This window comes from Antennarius striatus, chromosome 4 (assembly GCF_040054535.1).
Source record: "Antennarius striatus isolate MH-2024 chromosome 4, ASM4005453v1, whole genome shotgun sequence".
Taxonomy (NCBI): Eukaryota; Metazoa; Chordata; class Actinopteri; order Lophiiformes; family Antennariidae; genus Antennarius; species Antennarius striatus.
This window is the reverse complement of record NC_090779.1, coordinates 8,924,319-8,943,697: the sequence shown is the minus strand read 5'-3', so window position 1 is coordinate 8,943,697 and position 19,379 is coordinate 8,924,319. Positions and strand designations below refer to the sequence as shown.

General features: G+C 39.9%; 4 protein-coding genes and 4 non-coding genes across 11 annotated transcripts; 1 reads left to right on the top strand and 7 right to left on the bottom strand.

Annotated features, from left to right (window-relative positions):
• Positions 1-111: 111 nt before the first annotated feature.
• rpl4 (ribosomal protein L4) lies at positions 112-3,638 on the bottom strand. The gene is made up of 10 exons (XM_068312622.1): positions 3,520-3,638; positions 2,709-2,880; positions 2,489-2,595; positions 2,103-2,241; positions 1,706-1,830; positions 1,322-1,451; positions 899-1,055; positions 625-708; positions 329-449; positions 112-245 (listed from the first exon to the last, which is right to left on the bottom strand). The coding sequence occupies exons 1-10, from the start codon at positions 3,520-3,522 to the stop codon at positions 168-170; spliced, it is 1,116 nt and encodes a 371-aa protein (XP_068168723.1). The 5' UTR covers positions 3,523-3,638; the 3' UTR covers positions 112-167.
• LOC137594642 (small nucleolar RNA SNORD18) lies at positions 518-585 on the bottom strand. Its single transcript, XR_011035299.1, has one exon. It is a non-coding gene; the product is annotated as a small nucleolar RNA SNORD18 (small nucleolar RNA).
• On the bottom strand, positions 783-854 carry LOC137594641 (small nucleolar RNA SNORD18). Its single transcript, XR_011035298.1, has one exon. It is a non-coding gene; the product is annotated as a small nucleolar RNA SNORD18 (small nucleolar RNA).
• On the bottom strand, positions 1,909-2,008 carry LOC137594643 (small nucleolar RNA SNORD16). Its single transcript, XR_011035300.1, has one exon. It is a non-coding gene; the product is annotated as a small nucleolar RNA SNORD16 (small nucleolar RNA).
• LOC137594644 (small nucleolar RNA SNORD16) lies at positions 2,305-2,404 on the bottom strand. The gene has a single exon (XR_011035301.1). It is a non-coding gene; the product is annotated as a small nucleolar RNA SNORD16 (small nucleolar RNA).
• Positions 3,639-4,028: 390 nt separating the features above from the next.
• Positions 4,029-8,646, top strand: zwilch (zwilch kinetochore protein). Its single transcript, XM_068312038.1, has 18 exons — positions 4,029-4,164; positions 4,383-4,422; positions 4,528-4,620; positions 5,450-5,580; positions 5,691-5,881; positions 5,978-6,057; positions 6,136-6,291; positions 6,394-6,465; positions 6,542-6,635; positions 6,718-6,770; positions 6,876-6,978; positions 7,093-7,172; positions 7,259-7,415; positions 7,542-7,570; positions 7,654-7,790; positions 7,897-7,992; positions 8,303-8,418; positions 8,508-8,646. The coding sequence occupies exons 1-18, from the start codon at positions 4,115-4,117 to the stop codon at positions 8,594-8,596; spliced, it is 1,767 nt and encodes a 588-aa protein (XP_068168139.1). The 5' UTR covers positions 4,029-4,114; the 3' UTR covers positions 8,597-8,646.
• Positions 8,647-8,675: 29 nt separating this feature from the next.
• lctlb (lactase-like b) lies at positions 8,676-15,281 on the bottom strand. Of its 4 annotated transcripts, XR_011035113.1 has the most exons (16): positions 15,133-15,281; positions 14,093-14,269; positions 13,842-14,002; positions 13,661-13,748; positions 13,475-13,584; positions 13,266-13,394; positions 13,060-13,155; positions 11,624-11,678; positions 11,382-11,543; positions 11,019-11,296; positions 10,765-10,891; positions 10,472-10,671; positions 10,318-10,381; positions 10,008-10,081; positions 9,525-9,569; positions 9,279-9,368 (listed from the first exon to the last, which is right to left on the bottom strand). XR_011035113.1 is itself a non-coding variant. In XM_068312040.1 (15 exons), the coding sequence occupies exons 2-15, from the start codon at positions 14,217-14,219 to the stop codon at positions 9,253-9,255; spliced, it is 1,758 nt and encodes a 585-aa protein (XP_068168141.1). In that variant the 5' UTR covers positions 14,220-14,269; positions 15,133-15,281; the 3' UTR covers positions 8,679-9,252. The 4 variants fall into 4 exon arrangements, 3 of the variants coding, with proteins under 3 accessions (XP_068168142.1, XP_068168141.1, XP_068168143.1); XM_068312040.1 differs by lacking the exon at positions 10,008-10,081 and having other exon boundaries at positions 8,679-9,368; XM_068312042.1 differs by lacking the exon at positions 9,525-9,569 and having other exon boundaries at positions 9,240-9,368.
• A 326-nt stretch (positions 15,282-15,607) lies between these two features.
• On the bottom strand, positions 15,608-18,927 carry snapc5 (small nuclear RNA activating complex, polypeptide 5). The gene is made up of 4 exons (XM_068312045.1): positions 18,788-18,927; positions 18,223-18,354; positions 18,039-18,119; positions 15,608-16,141 (listed from the first exon to the last, which is right to left on the bottom strand). The coding sequence occupies exons 2-4, from the start codon at positions 18,310-18,312 to the stop codon at positions 15,956-15,958; spliced, it is 357 nt and encodes a 118-aa protein (XP_068168146.1). The 5' UTR covers positions 18,313-18,354; positions 18,788-18,927; the 3' UTR covers positions 15,608-15,955.
• Between the last annotated feature and the right edge of the window lie 452 nt (positions 18,928-19,379).

The following is a 19,379-nucleotide window of genomic DNA, read 5'->3' as shown; positions in this document are numbered from 1 at the left end:
TGTGCTTGACATTTTTCTTGACCTTGTGACCATACAGAGCAAACTAATTACTGATGTAAGCTTTTGTGAAACGAAGTCCTGTGAATTAAACTTTTGAATGAGAGGTCTGGCTCATTTAATCAGCTGATTTATTTATCACTGAACTCCTGTCTGTAAAAGATCCAGATTTATGCTGTGGGTTTGGCAGGTGCTGCTGCCTTCTTGGGTAGCTTCTTCTTCTTGGGTTTCAGCATCTTTGCCTTGATCTATGAAGAGATCATAACAGACTTCAAGCTCACCAACAATTAAAGTATAAAACAGCCTCCAGCTCACATTTTTATGTCCTTACCTTGGGGTCATGCTTGAGGATGGCATGACGTCTTGCTGTCTTGGCATAAGGGTTCAGCTTGAGCATTATCCTCAGGTTCTTCAGAGGGTTCTTCTTCAGTACTTTGCGGTTGATCTTCTTACTAAAATAAAAAAATAGCAGTCTTAAAACATGGACTTAAAGAGCTGAAAGTTCCTTATCAGCTTTGCATTACTCAGGACTTCCATAATAATCAGGATTCAGAAACACGGACCTGAAGTGGATCATCATCATAGCTAGCGAGCTTTAACAAATCTTAAGAACTGAACAACACTTACTCAGGTGCACGAAGTGCTTTCTGGATCTCCTCGCTCTTCAAGATCCTGCTCAGGTCTGTGTTGGTCATCTTGTGCATGGGCAGGCTGAAATAAATAAAAGCCACCAGCAATTTAACATTCTGGAAACAACGAAAACTGTAAACAGACAAGTGATGTGCAGACTCAGAACTTCGTTAAATATCAGAGGATTTCAAAAACACGGACCATGAAGTGGAAGCTCATCACTGAAAAGCGATCGTAACTAGTTGTGCAGTGCAGCTGCTCCATCACTCACTTGTAGCCAACCTTCAGAGAGGCTGGTTTACGCCAGGTTCCGTACAGCTCATCCAGTTTGCGGAAAGCACTTTCTGTCCAGATGCAGAAGCGTCCAACATGTCCTCCAGGTGCAAGCCTCAGGAGGTTCAGTTTGTTGACATTCTGCAGAGTGATGCCTTCACAATATAGAAAAAGTGTGAGATACATGTTTGAGTAGTGCTGTTTCACTTATCCTAGTACCACGAAACTGCAGAATCTAATCATTGTATCCCTGCATGAATGCACAGCTCTCGGTTTTGACAGCACGTTACTTACGACCTTTTTGACTCACTTGCATCTTAATGCAGTTTCAATACTGACTGCATGTGAACTGCACATTTTAAATAATGGAAATTACTAAATGTCTGATAAACATTTAAAAACATTTGATCATGTGCCACACCTGGGATATTTCTGAAGGCTTTGGTGACACCAGCATCTTGGTTGTAGATAATGCACGGTCCTCTGCGTTGGATGCGCCTGCGATTCCTCATCTTACCCTTTCCAGCACGCATGCGCTGAGAAGCGTAGACCTGGGAACAACATTTTTTAATGCCATTAAATAACAAAGGAAATTAGAAATACATATTGTACCTTTTATATGCAATTTTTACAAGCTAATGAACTTCTTATCCAATTCTCCCGGGAACACCAAACTTCCGTTTTAAAGTCACACCCCATATTAAAAGTCAGACTCATGTTAAGTGTTTCAAAATATACTCAAATTCTGTTGGAACTTCCTTGGGCAGTGGTAACATAAAAGTAAACATAAAACAAGAAAACTTACTTTCTTGATGTCATTCCAAGCTTTTATTTTTTTCAGCAGGAGCACGGCCTCCTTGGTCTTCTTGTAGCCCTCAACTTTGTCTTCAACCACCAGTGGAACCTCAGGTATTTCCTCAATACGGTGTCCTGAAATATAAAACCATCAAATCAACAAAAGATACCCAGAGATATACTACCTGTGATTGTCAAAGACTGTTACCAGTTTGCTCAGACTTGAGAACACATCAATTATCTGTGACAGCTTTAAGACAGCAGGCAACTGTCACTGCTCACAGGATCAGACGCAAATTACACCATCATTGCAAATCAAATATCACGCAACACTTAATCTGTACAGTTTATTTAAAAAAAAGTTACTTCAAAAGCTTTGTCCCAAATGTTGAGTTTTTGATGCTTACCTTTGGACATCACAAGTGCAGGAATGGCAGAGGCAGCCACGGCAGAGCAGATTGCGTAGCGCTTTTGGGTTGTATTGATCCTGCGGTGCCAGCGGCGCCAGGTTTTGGTGGGGGCAAACATTCTACCTCCACGACACATCTACACCAAAGTCAAGGTAGTTTAACAACTCAAGAAGCAATCAGTACCGTAATGCCTAACACTTGCTCAGACTCTACTGTTCATCAACCATCTGCACCAGTATATGACAGCAGGCATACTGCCATTGGTCACAGAGTCTGACGCAAATTACACCATCAGTGCAAGTCATGACACAGATTGTGTTTACATAAAAATCAAGAAAAAGACGAAACAAATATTTAATTCTTAAATGCCAAGAAAAGGATACATTTCCAAAAGCACCCTGCCCAGAGCGGTGAGTACCACCACCTCTCACACGAGGGATACGGGCCACAGCTCTTCCGGTTCCCCAGGACTCTGCACTGGTCTGGTGACCTGAGATCAGAACAGTTCTACACTAAAATTACAGAGCACTCACAATTTCTCAACACGGGCTCAAATCCATCTCATGGAAATCTCAAACTTCTGAGTTGAAGACACACACTCACCTGCCAATTCACTGACTGCATAAGGCTGACGGTTGTTCTTGCGCATGTTGGTGTGAACAAAATTCACAACATCAGGGCGAATTGGAGCCTTGAACACAGCAGGCATGACCACATTCTTGCCTGCAGATTCTCCTTTCTCGGAATACACCGAGATTAAGGGTCGGGCACAGGCCTAGGATGGAGAATGAAGACTCAACAGCAGGCAAAACCATAATGCATATTGTTACATATCAGTGGCGAGAAAAGTTTCTTCTTAAATACGTGAGAAAAGATTAACGTAGTCACTGATATAACCTCGTGGTTCGTCAACTAAGTGCAACTCGGGTTCACGCACATAATCAAAATTAAGATCCACGGACAGACCTATATCTATAGGCATACATGAATGTAAAGTTTTAATAGAAGGCTACTGATGGTTTAGCATAGCTTGATTCTGCTTAGGTACTTAACAAGATGCCGTAACTTTTTTGGTCTCATTACAGACTGCAGTAACCATATTCCGGGGAGAGCTTCATGTACATATTGGCTTCAAAGTCGAATTTTATACATGTCACTGAGAAGCAACATCGATTAGCCCACTTCAACATATCACCGAAAGCTCAGTCACACGTGTACGTTAGCCGGAGCTGTTCGTCCAAAATGGCTCCTCGTGTTAGCTTCCCTAGCCGGGCCATTCCAGCTCTGCCACATGCTTTTCACGTAATCTTTCCCAATACGGTAAATACAGTATTCCTCGGGGGTTGTATACTATAAAATAAAACATACTACATTCTAAAGCTTACTACAAACAAAATTGTGGGCAATTTCTCACCATTTTCGTAGATTACTTTACGGCTCGCCGGGAACAACGCTCCACACGCTATGGCGGCCACAGTAAAAAGGAAGTTGGTGAATCGTCCCGACCGGTTTACGCCTCCGCTTTACGGATTTCACTTCCGTCGCCAGAATTTTTCGACGTTGACTTACCTCTCACAACCACGCAAATTATTATTTTATATTGATAAAGAGTTAACAAATTACAATATTTCACTTCATATTCTCAATTTTCTGTAAAAAAAAAATTACCTTGAGGTCGAGCCTGACGCTGGGACTATTTCTTTACGCCATGTTGGCTCATGATGAAAGTGTACTATAAATATTTTTTCTTGTAAATATTTTTCACCAAATTCTTATTTAGTTTTGTTTGTTTCAATTTTATAGTTCTTTATTATATTATAATTTGCACAATTATATATAATTTAACATGTCATTTGTAAAGTTAAAACAAGGTGATGACCTATAACCTCATGATGTCACTGCCTGTTTGAGCGCGCGACTGTCAAACGCCTAACAGTAACGGCGTAAGCTTCGGGACGTATTTAAAATCTTGATTTCCTTGTATTTTCTCCACAGTCTGGCCTCTTAAAATGCGTTCAGAAGTACTATCTAATGCCAGGGAGCTATATAATACTCTACGGTGAGTTTAAGTTTGAATTGCTGTTTTTTCATGTAATTTGGTCAGCGTGAAAGAACGCTCTAAGAGACGGAATGAGTTGTAAATGTTTAGCTTTATGTTCATTATTTGTTTAACCCAGGAACTATTACGTTGTTATCCAACTAAAATAAGGGTGATTCTTATTATTATTATTATTATTATTATTGCTGACTTATTTGTGTTGTGTCGCTCGTTCCAAGGTCTCTTCAAGAAGGAAGAGAACCATGCATTATGTATGAGGTAATTAAGAGGCTACGATTGTAGCACGTTTCAAAATCAATACTACCCATTGATAACCTATTGACGTGATAGAAATAAAGTGGAAACGGTATCTGTTTCTTGCAGGAGGACATTCAAATGTCAAAAGTCAGTGATAACAGAATACCTGTGCTGAATGTGTACTGCGACAGACAGCCTGTCTTCGTGTGTGAAAAAGCTGTGAGTAATGTTGTGACTCTTCAATGATTCTCAGAGCTCTATGTAAGTTATAATTTGTAATGTGTATATGAACGTACAGGTAGTCCTCGATCTACGAACACAATTGGTTAGGAGAGGTTGTTCACAAATTGAGTTGTTTGTAAGTCCTTATTTATTCAATCTAAAATCTAAATCCATAATTGTCATTTGAGGTCATTTAAATACCATTACTGCTCCCTAAGACTTACCAGAAACAATTACAGGACATAAAAGCAACACATACAGAAATAAAATACTGTAGTACCGAAATACAACTTACCATTAGACCCCCAGCCCTGGGGTTGGAGTCTAATGGTGCTTTTCTTTACCTTGTGCCTTGTGTTTTTTGACAATACCACTAGCTTTTGCTATGATAAATGCGCAGAGGTGCTCACAGAGACATGTACAAAAACAATGGAGGGGGAGACGAGACGAGTGAGATATCCATACAGTTCGGTGGGGAAACTACAGTAGGCCGCGACTGGTTATTCATATCTATGAATGTTCATAAGTCAGATGTTCATATATTGAGGACTACCTGTACCATAAAAAACATGAGTATTGACTTGCATTTTAGAAATCAGTGTGTCCTTTATAAAAGCACCTTGTGATAGCTGCCACTGCTTTTTTTTGGCATGCTAATGCAGGTCTGGGATGCATCAGCGTTAAATACCTTAAATAGAAATCTGTATGCCCCACTCACCTGCAAAGCAAGAAACACTAATATAACTTTGGATAGTTTTTCCATAATGTCTAATAAATTCTCATAATGCTCACCATTTATTATTTTTTCACTTGTTTATTTCTCAAGGTTCCAAATGTATATGAACCTGATGAAGAGACTGAAACATCAAATTGTGGTGAGGATGGAGCTGATGATAATGCTGATAATGCATTCCGAATAGAATTGGGTCCACAGCCACTCAGTATCAACAAAGCAAGGTGACGAAAACTTTAAGACTTAATTGAATTACAGCTTTTACTCATTGGCTGGTACAAACTGTGTACCAAACTTCTCGTACATGACAATCAAAATGTCCCCCTTTTTACAGGCAGCTGTTGTCTTGGTACACTTTATCTCAAAATCCTAATATGACAGTTGTGGACAGCATTTGTGCTCTACACCCATTGTGGGTGCGATGTGACATGTCCGATCCAGCTGGAACAACTTGGCTTGGAGCTGAAACAGTCTCCATAGACAATAATGTATCTGGGATCAAATTATGCTCTGTCACCTGTAAAGGTATTGTTTTTATGTTACGTATCAGTTTGATGAACTCCTGTCTTATTCTGATGATTCTAGTACAGTACTGTTATTATTCAAAATCATTTTTGTCAGGCCCAGCTGTAGACAGAAGAGCTCTTATGACCTTGGATGAGCTTAAACAAGAGCACGAGAAAAAGCATCACCCATCTGCAGTGAGTTAGTGTGGGCAAATTCTTTTGTAAATCAGTGTGAATGAATAATCATTGAGTTGTGTCTGCCAATTCCTCCAGATGGTGATTAATGGGAATGCCAGGTACAACTTGTTTGGGTCCACTGTTGTTGAAAACACAGTGATTGAGTCACAGAGTAGTGTTAATGTGGATTTCAAATGGAACCACGTGGAGAGTATCCTTGAGACCCCACCTCTGTCCTCGACAGCAACACTGGTAATCATCAGTAATTTTCATTCAAAACATACCCCTTTTTTAAATGCAAAAAAAAAAGGTATATTTTATGAATTAGCTTTGTTTATCTTTGCTCAAATGCAGAATATCAAAGTTGCCAGTGGGGACACGAGTAGCCCAGTGTTTGAGGTTTATAGAGAGCTAGAGTTTCTTCAGGTTTGTATCCCATATGAATTTAAAACAAATGAGCATCCATTTATAAGTAAAAAACTAAATTTTGAAGAATTTTTAGACTCTTGCTGATGGTTTGAGAACTGGTGAAACAGAATGGATGGAACACTTGGAAAGAAAATCAGCTGTGAATCTGACCAAGGCCTTCCTAGAAGGTATATGATTTTTTAAATTAATATGAAATCACTTTGATTTAATGCATGTTTAGAGAATTATTTTCTTCTATTATTCTTCTAGAGCTTCAAAACAATACAAAGACACTCCAGGATCAGGCTGAAAAACCAGCTGAGGTACAATTATTTTACAATGTATCATCCCCTTACAATAATGGACTTCCAAATTTCAATTATTTTCTGAATAAATATAATAACTATCTTCTTCAATTCTCATGAAAGACAAAAAAGCTGAAGTCTGAGACAGACACTCCCATTTTCAAGTCAGTCTTGGAGCGAGGCGATTTGGATTTTGTGGAGCAGCTGTGGGTTCTGATGACAAAGAGTAAGAAACACAGAGTCATCTTCTCTGTTAAGGTACCTGGATTTATTGGTTTAAATGTTATAACCAAAAAATGACAATCCTCCATCTTTTCCTCCATCTTGTTTAACGTTATAGGTGTGACTTCACATCAAGACATACGAGACTGCCTGAAAATGGTTATTGATGCGCTAAGATACGGCGACATCACACCCTGGGTATATAGTTACTTTTATGAAAAAAATAAAATAAGGAAAAAGAAGTGAACAAAGGTTATTCTGGGTTTTATTTTAACTTCCTTTAGATTCACAGAGACAGCAGCAGCTCCCTCAGCAAACTCATCCTGCAGTCCTACCACCAGCAGATCGATCATGTGTCTCTCACCGGTGTCACACCTGTCCACATGCTACTAGAAATGGGTCTGGACAAAATGAGGAAGGACTACATTAACTACCTCATTGGTAACCTCTGACTTATTCTAAATCTGTAAGAACTTGCATCTGATTTTGTGTAATAATTAATCCCAATGCACATTGTAATTAAATAGTGCTTTTATATTGAACTATTTGTAACTGGTTATCTCTCAGGTGAAGAACTGACAACTCTAAACCATTTGGTAAGCTTCATGAATATTTTGGCGACTCTACATTGGAGCGACTGTTGACAAAATGTTCTGAGTCTGAACATGTCCCTCTTTAGTGTTATTACCTGAGCACCGAGGTTGATCTGCAAGAGCAAGTAATCCGTCTCAGAAAACTGCACCATCTACTGGAAGTGATTTTGACCTGCAGTACTTTCCTGGCTTTGCCTTATGACCGTCTCTTCCTCCTCACACAGTAAAGCAGTTCTTCTCATTTCCTGTGACTATGACAATGATGTGATTGATGCACGATGTACTTTCTGGAAGATGATACTGAAGTACACAATTATGTGTTTTTATAGATCATGTTTGCGGCACTACAACACACATCCATACGATAAGGAGCATGAATTCAAGCTGCAAATTAATCCTGCGTTGATCAGCCATTTCTACCAGAAGTAAGGGTTGAAATGTTTTTCAGATAATTTCATTACATCCACAGAGGACTGAATGAAAGTTTAGAATTACTTTTTTATTTTATGTAGCAAGGCAAACCAATAATTTGCTTCACCCACTAATATGTTAGAAAGGTGAATGAATGAAGGCATGAGTGTTGTGACTGAATTTCACCTCTTTTGTTGTGTAAAATGTTATGAAAGGTTTTATTTGAGCAATGCATCTCTTCTGGATGCACACCCCAGCTATGTACCAACTGCAAAGTTTTAGAGGGAGATTTCCTCTCATCTGTCATGTTTGCATGCTCCACAGTGAGCACCCATTGGAGTGGGGGGTTGAGGTGTCCAGTGGCCACGGCCCACGCAAGGTCAGGACTTCCTTACAGCTCAGTGACAGACCGTTAGTTGATCATGTCATCTTTCAAACAGGTGATCTCAATGCACAACTTCAAATATATTAGAAGCCATACAGCGACAAAGAACAAATAACACTATTTCTTTTACTGTGCTTCTTTTAGATTGTCTACATGAAACAGTGAATGGGGACAGTGTTGAAACTGCTTTCTACTCCACCGTGGTGTGCTGCAGCTTCATCGCTTTTGCATGAACTCGTGCAAAACACAATTGAACAATGAAAGTGTTCGTCATTTTTGTTTTCTTTAAAAGCTATTAACATCTTTTGATGTAGGGGTGCCAAATGACCTTGCATTGATTGCATCACAAGGCGTAGGGACAACTGTGGGGTTTACTGTTGTTACCATACTATCTTTGTCAAATGTTAAATGAATGACTTTCATTCTTTTATAGATGTTCTAGGTTCTTTGATTGCATCCTTGGATCCCAGTTGTTGTATCTGTGTCTACTGTGTTGCAGATGTGAGCTATTTTGTAGCATATTTGCCAAACAACTACCAATCAAATGAAAACACAAAGCTCAAAAGGCCACAAGTGCTGTTTGTAATGGTAATTTTCACAGCAGTAGTGTAAAATCCAACATATGTTGTAAAGCTATCCACACTGTTTGAGTGTCTGGTACCAACGTCTTTAATGTAGGTAAACCAATGTTTTACAGCAAGAGTTGTTTACACATCAAAATAATGAAGTCACTTATTCTCATAAAATTCAGTCCAAATAAAGAACTAATGTCCACACATGATCTCCTGCAGAAGAGATGCAAGTACATTATGGTTTTGTGGGTTTTTTTGTGCCATGTATGTCTGTCCATGCTTGTGTTTGTACACATGCACACTCAAAGAGATCCTGTCTAGTTCCGCCTCCGCAGCAGGAACATAAGGAAGATGGCACTGAGCAATATAGAGAGCGTGCACACAGTGGGAACGACAATCTCTGTTACCATCTCCATGTGGCTGGTCAAAGGGTCTGCAAAGCAAAAGCACATTAAAACTCACTCGTGTTATTGCTGAGATCAGATGCTGTTTATGAAGCGAGTAATGATGCTCAAGCACAGCACTCAAAGGGTTAATACTTTCCCCCTGAATCACATGTTATCTATAGTGAACAGGAGTGATTCCTTACCATGTATAAGTCTTAGAATATTGGCAGCAGTACTCCGCTGTTCCTCTAATGAAAAAACAGAAAGTACTCAGAGTTGATTTACAGCACTTTAACCCTTTGAGAACTGCATGCAGTTACTGGGGAATATTTCAGAAAGCAGTGTTTGTACAGGAGCAGGATCATGTTCCTTAACTTCCTGGTGAACTTATACTTTCTAAATTTAAGTCAGATAAATTGTAGCTCAGCTGGTTCTGTGTCATCTGGGTAGATTTGTTATCCTGCTTTGTGAAATAACCCTTGGGCACACAGATAAGCTTTATTTTCTCTGAGTTTTTGCCAAACGCTGCTTGGGAATCAAAAAGGCTTAATTGCAAATTAGATTTAAGCGCACTAGAACATCATGAAGAAAAACACAAGTTGATGTTAAACTGCAGAGGATTCATTCTGTTAAACATTTAAAACCCACAAATTGCAAAACAAACCAGTGACATTAAAGACAAATACCCTGAAGTTCTAAACTTCATCATGTATTAGCCAAACCTTTGGCATTTCTTCCCTTTCCTTGGATTTTCTTCTAGCTGGAGGGCAAACAAGGAAGATATTCTGTCAGACTTTCTTAATTGTTTAATATTTCCATCAATCTTATTAACTTATTAATTTGTTCATGTGCTGTCTGAGGTGCTTAAAGCAACACATTCAAGTCGAATTATAAGATTGTGGCACATTTTTGATTTTTAGGTCAGAATCTTTGTTTACCCCCCTAGGTGCTCATTTGATCTTTAACTATAACTAGGAATGTTCTAAATAAACTGACCTGCAGCTAAGAGCTGGTTGCTGGAAGAACACATCTCAACAGCCTTCCTCCTCCAGTTCTCAACCTGTAGTGGTTTGCAAAGGAATGAATGGTTTCATTTCTTACAGTACAGGATGATAGAAAAGGCTTTCTCTGACCTCTGTGTGTCTCTCACCTCTCTCTGATTTGGGAATCCATTGGCACTGATGATGCGTTTATAAAACTGGACAGAAGCCTTGGGATAGCGAGGCTTGTCTTTGCTCCTGAAGTCCACATAGTACAAGCCGAACCTCTCAGAGAAGCCTTCGTCCCACTCAAACTTGTCCAGGAGGGACCATGCAGTATAGCCTTTCACATTGACTCCATCTTTAATAGCTGAGTAACATCATGTAGAATAAACAGTTGGATTAGACTTCAAATAGTTTTGTTTTTTTTTAAATACAGGCATAAATATATGAGCTCATTCACCTTTTAGCATCTCATTGATGTAGCCTTTATAATACTGTATCCTCCAGTCATCACACAGCTCTGTGCACAGCATCTTCTCTGAGACTCCGTTCTCAGTCACATAAACTATTGGGTTTCCGTACTGAGTCTAGATGGGGAATAAATGCAATAAATTGTCTTAATGTAATCTCACCCAGACTGCAGTGTGCTGGGAAAAAAGTGAGGTACAGCACAATGATCAACAAGCCTGGTCCATATCACTCAGTATAAGTCACCTTGACAAAATTGAGCAGACGTCTAAAACCCCAGGGCACAGAGTAGAGCCACTCAGACCCTGGGTCAGGCCACCGTGGGTCCACCAGCTCAGCCAGGTCACGGTCGTTGAAGTAGCTGCTGCTACCACGCCCGGACGGGTTGCTCTTTTGGGTGATGTAACGCGTGGTAAAATGGCCAATGCCCAGGAAGTCACAGGTCCCCTTGATGTAGCTCTTCTCTTGGGGGGAAAATGTGGGCAGACGAGAGGTTCCAAGGCTCTGTTGGACGCTCTTCCTTCCTGATCACACAGTTACAAGTGAACGATTCATTAAAACCAAATGAAACGTAATGTGTCCGGCTTTACGGCTTAAAATTTATCTCACCAATGAAGTCTTTCATTACTTGAGGGTAATCTCCATGAAAGATGGGTGTGGCAAACCAGCCCAGGTAGAACTGGACGTATCTCTCAGCTGCTTCGATGTCTTTCTGGTTGCTGATGTCCACAGGCTCTCCCCAGTCTCCGGACAGAGAGATGCCGACCAAACCTGCAGATGTGAATGTCAGCTCGCAACATTCAGACCAATGGTACTGGTGAGCGGCATATCTGAGTGAAATCAATGTCTACCTTTTTGTTTTCCCCTCCATTGTGTATCATAGCTGTGCCAAACCTTGGCATGCGCCTACGAAAAACATTTTGATTAGAAACCACATTAATTGATCATGCACACACACACACACACACACACACACACACACACACACACACACACACACACACACACACACACACACACACACACACACACACACACACACACACCATACACACAGCTCCAAAAAATTAGAGGAACACTTTTTAATCAGCGTATAGCAACCAATCAGTCAAACTTGTGGTATATTGATCTGGTCAGTTAAGTTGTTAATGAAATTAACAACAGGTGCATCAGAGGGTTTGGTGGTGGGCCATTGACCGGTTTGGTGGGGGGTCATTGATGGTCTAGAGAGGGATATCCCTGGAGGGACGCACAGACCTCTACAGGTTAGAGAATGGCACCCTGACTGCTATTAGGTATCGGGATGAAAACGTTGGCGCATTGTCAGAACCTACGCTGGTGCAGTGGGACATGGGTTCCTCCTGGTATGCAGGCAGTTCCTGGAGGATGAAGGAATTGATATGTGGGGGCCATTTGCTATCCAGCGCTGCCAGGTTACTCCTCAGACTGTCCAGGAGGGCAGTGATGCCCTGGTCTGGGGGGAGATCCCTAGGACACCATCGGTCGTCTCATTAGGAGCCCCGACATTGTCAGGCATGCTTACAAGCATGTGGGGATCACACAAACTACTGAGAATCATTTTGACATTAGCTGTAATGACATTGTGGTAAAATGGACCAGTCTGCTTCATCGTTTTTTTCACTTTCATTTTTGGGGTGTCTTTGATTTCCTCCCTCTATCGGGTTATCATTTTCATTTCTATCAAATTATGTGGCATCTCTTTGTTACTAGTACATCACCTACTTATTATCAGAAAAGATATTCAAGATTATTTTTCCCCTGTTTATATCTGATGTGTTTTCAAAGTGTTCCTCTAATTTTTTTGAGCTGTATGTGTATATATGTGTATATATATATATATATATATATATATATATATATATATATATATATATATATATATATATATATATATATATATATATATATATATATATATATATATATATATATATATATAACATCTGGAAGAAGGAACACGAAAAGATTGAGAAGTATCAAGGGTTGAAAGAAAAGTTGGAACATATGTGGAAGATCAAGGTTAATGTGGTCCCCCTGGTAGTAGGAGCACTTGGGGCAATGATCCCCAAACTGGAAGAGTGGCTCCAGCAGATTCCTGGAACAACATCTGAAGCACCAGTCCAGAGGAGCGCAGTCCTAGGAACAGCTAAGATACTGCGCAGAACCCTCAGACTCCCAGGCCTCTAGTAGAGGACCCGAGCTTATGGATGACACACAGATACCACCCCACAAGGGTGAGAGGGACTTTATTTTTTTTTATACCTACCTTGATGATATGATGGGCAGCTCTGTACGCCCCTGTTCCTCTCAGCCTCAGTCCAGGAGCATGCTCACCGGTCTCATAGCCCTCTACTGCAACGGACTGATGCACAGATTACGGAGTATTAGAGAAATAATTGTACTTTCAGTACCAGGTGGATTTATTAATGTAGTATGATTTAAAAATCATGTATGTGTGGATTTCAAACATACCCATGGATTGTTGAAAGTGATCCAGTACTTGACCCTATTGCCAAATCTTTCAAAACACAGGTTGGCAAATTCATTGAAATGATTTACCATACTTATATTCTGCCATCCAGCATATTTCTCTTGTAAGACCTGGACAGCACACAGTAGAGTGACAGTAATGAGATGCAGAAAAAATGGAATTAGGGATTATTGGAGTTTTGTGTACCAACCTGTGGAAGATCCCAGTGATAAAGAGTAACAACAGGAGTGATGTTGTTCTCCAGAAGGTGGTTAATCAGCTCATCATAGTACTGTATCCCTTTTTCATTTATGTGGTCAGCTACAAGTGATATTAAAGCCATTAACTATTTAAACCATATGTGCTGGTCCACCTACACAAGGCTTGGATTACTCACACTTTATGCCAGTGGGTATGAGTCGGGGCCACGATATGGAGAAACGATAGTGGTTAAGCTTCAGCTCCTTTATCAAGGACACATCATCCTGTACAACAAACACAAGGGTGGAATATTTAAATTTCCTGTTTCCCAGAGTTCACCTCATACAGCTCAGACCCATCACACCAGATTGGCCCACCTTGACTTTGTGGTAGCCCTCACAAGAGGAATCACCCGTTTCATTTTGTTGGATTTTGCCTTTCTTGTGGCTGAACACATCCCAGATGCTCAGTCCTTTTCCGTCTTTGTCCCAGGCTCCTTCTGTCTGATAGGCTGAACTGCCCGCACCCCACGAAAATCCTAATGAACACAACACCGGTCACAACCATAATGGTAATGCTTAGCTTCATCTTTCTTGCTCAGGAAAAAAAATCAACGACACTTGTTTACCAGCTGGAAAAGTGCCATAATAGAAGGAGCTGTGGTCGTTCTTTGTCCAGTCGAAGTCCTCAGCCGAAGACAGACACAGCACCAACACAAGCACATGGCACACACTGAAGGTACAGCGGGGAAGCATGGTCCTCCTGACCCTGTGGCAAAGTCACTGTTGGGTTCTGTTTCACAGATCTGCACACAGAAGAGAACCATTCAGAACCAACAACATTACAACAACAACAACACTATCAACATGTCTGGTCTGGAGAAAACCTTATTTTTTCTAAGGCATGTTGTGACACATGCTTACATCCTACCTAAAGATGTCTACTTTATGGACATAAAAATATAAATTAAGTCACAATAAACTGTCATCAGTCTGAACATATCCAACGTGATGGCTTGCAGGGGTTCTGCATCTGTAATGCAGACCCTAATACCCCCTTTTGAAACTCAATGGAGTGTGAGTTCATCTTGCTGAGGCAGACAGATCCCATACAAACTATGAATTCACCTGTGTAAGCAAAGTTAATGTCACAGAGGTCGATATATTTAGAATGAGAGGTATGACAGTGGAGACTCCCACATAGACCAAATGTAAATATGGGAAACTTTCACAATCTCTCCATTCAGCATTTACATGAGACATCCTAAAAACTGTGTTATTGATGTAGTATTTTAGGGCTTTCAGAAAATAAAAAACTATTTGTAAACATGTATCAAAACCCAGTCCTACATACTTCAATAAGCATGCAGTACACGTGAATGTGTGAAATAGCTGGTCTCTTTTCTATGCAAATACTATGAAAATGAAAATATTGCACTGTGATACTTTTAAATAACAGATAGATTTTTGTCATGTTTCTGTAATTATGGATAATTACAACACACTCCTTGTTTAGCTGACCCCATCCCACTTTTTTTCCCATTCAATAATTTGATTTTTTTTTTTAAATTATTATTCCCACAAATAATTAATCAAATCACAATTGCGAGTTCATAAACACCTAGTAAAGATTTCTCAAAAGCAAATATACTGAATCAGATCATCCTACCTGCGCACGTTATGAAGCGTTCATTGGCAGCAGGTGAGCGTTGTGAACTGAAATCCCCAGGCGTATGGGAAACCTCCTGGAACCTGCAGACCCAGTGGAAAGCTGTAGATACCGACTGGTGCAGTCTCTATTGTATGTTGCCCTGCTGTAGCACCACCCTTCTCCAGAGCTGTCCCTATGGCAGAGCCAGAGCTGGCCTTATTGTGACACCTGCTGTATTGTTTGAGCTGTTTAGAAAATTGCTGAATGGATTGTCAGTGGAAAGTGTTTGCACTGCATTCCCCGTTTGTCTGGGTCATGATGGGCAACGTTAGGTATACGGTCCAGGTGGGGTTGATGCTATTTTAATGTCTGAAACTATCAAAAGGATTAATCGTCTAACTGGCCACAAGAACAGAGTCATTACACATGAAGAAATATGTTGGGAAGCATGCTGGCATTCATGCACATTGTTGGTAATAATCAGTCACGTGACCCATATGCAAAACATTTTATTTTGTGCTTAAGTGTAATATTCCATAATGCATTCACACTATCTCCTTATATGGCCCAGCCATACAATCCAATACCAATGCTTGTAAACATGTCTAGTAAGCTGTGAGTACCTAATAACACTGTTACTACATTTCAGTGAGACATCTGTCTCAGAATGTGTTACATGAATTCTAGCAATCATGACAACATGTTTTAACCAGGCAAAAGAGGGGGCGGTGTCATTTCCACCCACCATGACACCCTAACCTGCATTCACTTCACTCAAATAATTTAGACGTCCTAAGTGATCACTAAAAACAAATAAACAGTCCATTCATGCCTGCTGTCATCAGTAATCGTTGTCATCCTCCTCCTCCTCAGGAACAAACTCCAACGCGTTATCTTCTTCTTCATCATCCTCTTCATCTTCTTCCTCGTCATCTTCCTCTTCTTGCTCCATGTCACAATCTACAGCAGCATTCAACAGGAGTTTGGTTCGGTTGATCTCGCTCTCGTCATCGAGGTTAATGTGAACCTGAAACCATGAAAACTCATTTTACACACAGCTGTTTACCCCTTTTTTGATTCAACTGCAGAACGTTGAACTCTGAGCTGCAGACACGCAATGACATCTTACAGTTTCATCAGACGTAATTGTTTTTTATCTGACAATCTTGAATAGATTTCACAGTTTGTGTTTATTAAGTAATAAACACAAACTGCAAAATCTATTTTAAGCCATCTAAAGTTATGTTTTGTTTGTCCATGCTGTATTTTGTCGCTGTGAGGAAGCTTTTCTGAAAACCAAAACTAGCTCCAAGGAGCACAGTTTTAGTTGTAAATTCTGACTGTGCACATTAAAACAAGTCTGTATTCAATCTCAGGGCTTCTTAATGATCACATCTCAAAAGAGATCTGATTCTATTGAAGAGTCTGAAATAATCCTGTGGTTGTCTTGACAAGGGAACTAAAATTAAAATCTTTAAAAGAGTAAAGCTGCTGGTAATAACCTAATGCATGACCTGATGTTTTCAGTCTCTGAACTGCTGAAAGACACAAACAAGCTTCATCAAAGGTTACAAGTATGTTTCTGAGCCAAAACAGTCTACCAGTGAAAACTGAAACCAACCCTTTTCTTTGGTATCTCCTCGACTGTAATAATCCGATTATCCCCCACAAATTAAGGGATAAAAATAACTCAGTAAACTCAATGCGATAACTTATTCACTGGAGGAACGTCATGACATAAATATGTACAGGTAGAATGATTTATTGTCTCAACAATTTTACCGAGTAACCTGGATTTTGTGTGGACAGAAATGAATGTTGAAATGAATTGATGTTGTGCAAGCCTGCAAACTCCAATGTCTCCTGCAAGACAGTATGGTAGAATTAAAATATCCGACGTCTGTTTTATTAATATTATATCCATTACACTGTATGTATATATGTTATTTATTAATGTTATATTAGGATTCTTACTATTAATTGTTGGTGCTACTTTAGATTTCTACACCTGATGATTTCAGACAGAACCCAGGCAGCAAACTGAATTTCTGTATCTTTCTCAGGGATACATCAATATACTGCCTTCAGGGGAGGGTTCGAACCAACAACCTTCAAATTAGTGTTGGACCATTCTATCAGACAGACCTAAATATACTGAATAGACTGTAAAATGTGGGACACGAGGGGCACCCTTGAAAGGTTCGGTTATTCAAAATCTGAATGAGTAAACAGTCTAACAGTTTAAAAATAAGGTTTCTGATGGTGAAATGCAGATTAATTCACAGATTTCAAAATCCATGATTCATAATATAAAAACCTTCAACAAATCTGCATACATACTTCTGGCCCTCATCCTTCTGTCCCTGGATCAAAAACCAACATGATTCAAGGCAGCATAAAAGGCGAGTGAGTGTGAGGCCATTGCAGAATGAACCTCATCATTGAAGGCACCTTCAAACTGATATGTACATAGAGGTCCAGGAGCTGCCATCCAGGCACACCTTCATTGACTCCCCTGTTTATTCCAGCAAGACACTGAAGACACTATTTACTGGTTTATAACGCTGTGGCTTTGGTATATTTCAAATATTAACGGTTTGAATACTGAACATGTTTTTGGACTGTATTTAATTACATTGAGGTGAGAAAATATTCAGAAATCATTGCATTCAGATTGCTTTGTTATTTTACACAATGCCCCAGTTTTACTGGAATCAAGGATGAAAACTTACGGGTGAAAAACTAATGTCTGCCTCCTTTCAGGTACCTTTTAGCATTTAAGCAATGAAACACATGATTCTGAATTGTGACAAACCAAAATAAGTGCGAATTAATCAACAAACCCAAGCATACATACTGAGATTACATTAATTTTTGGATTGTGACCAGAGTGTTTAGCAGGGTTGTCCTCTCATTCAATTTACCTCTGTTTCAGGGGACAAGTTTTGAGATGCTCCTTCTTCTGTTTGGGCATTAATGATTGATTTCAAGGCCCCTTCTTCAAACTGAAACAGAGACAGATCAAATTACTCATAAAACACAGGTACCACAACATGGACACAAAGGCCAATGGACTCATTGGACGCGTGAATTAAAGAACCAATTCACCTTCAACCTGTTCAGCTGGTCTTGTAACATGACTTTGATTTTGAGAAGAGTCTCCTCTTCCTTTTTCAACTCCTGCAGACGGCTGTGCATCTTTACTGGTGCTGCTGCAGTCCCACCATTCCACAGCACTGACTGGGAACAGATCAGCAGCTGGTAATCATCTTGTCAAACTTGTCAGGCTGATTTTTAACACGTTTCAATTTTTTCCTGCCTTATTACTTGTCTGAATCAAACATACCCAGACATTACTAAAAAGTCTTAGAGGTGCAGTAGTCACTTGTTTTATTTTTCTAGATTTAATTTAACAGTGAAACAATCCATCATCTCTACACATCAGCTCAGACACTGCACCTAACGAACAATCATCTATCAGTGCAGGGCACTGGGCACTGCAGCATTTATCAGACCCAGTGACAAACAGATCGGCATTTTACCAACACATAATTGATTGTGTGTCAGACGTCTAGCCTTCACACCATTTGGCTAACGACTAGAAATTTAACGGTATCCCATAATAATGTTCATTACCGCACATGAGAAAGTAGAACTGAACGGAGGCGGTTACCTCGGGTTACAGTCTGCCTACGCCTCCATGTGGACGTCGGAAACAGATCTAGCCCAGATAACGTGTTTAAGTCAGCTCTGTGTTATTATGTCTCTGTTGTGAAGCGCCGATTGATGCTAAAGTTTGCGTCGTGTTGTGATGACGTCATTTCCGGGAGAGAGTAACTTTAAGTTCCATAGGAAAATTTCACTCTAGCCTCGGAAACAAGTGTAGGACATCACAAACGGGACAGCACAAAGATACGGTGTGGATATAGATAAAATTATTTTGCTTGATTCAGAGCAGAATTCACTCATATTAGTATTTAACAACATTTTAAAAAACATTTTAATCCAATTTGATTAAAAATTGTGTTCACCACGTAGTGCACACATATGCTGGCAAATACAACGACAAGCGATGAAATAGTTTTATAAAACATGTAAAACTCGTATGTTCACAAGGGACGATCTGTAAAGAACAGGTTAAGACCACAACAAACACTACAATATTTAAAATGATTATTATGGCTTTAATAGGAATAAAGTAAAGTCGGGGAGAAATGCTTTATCTATTGATTGATCAACAGATCCATCCATCCATACATCTATAC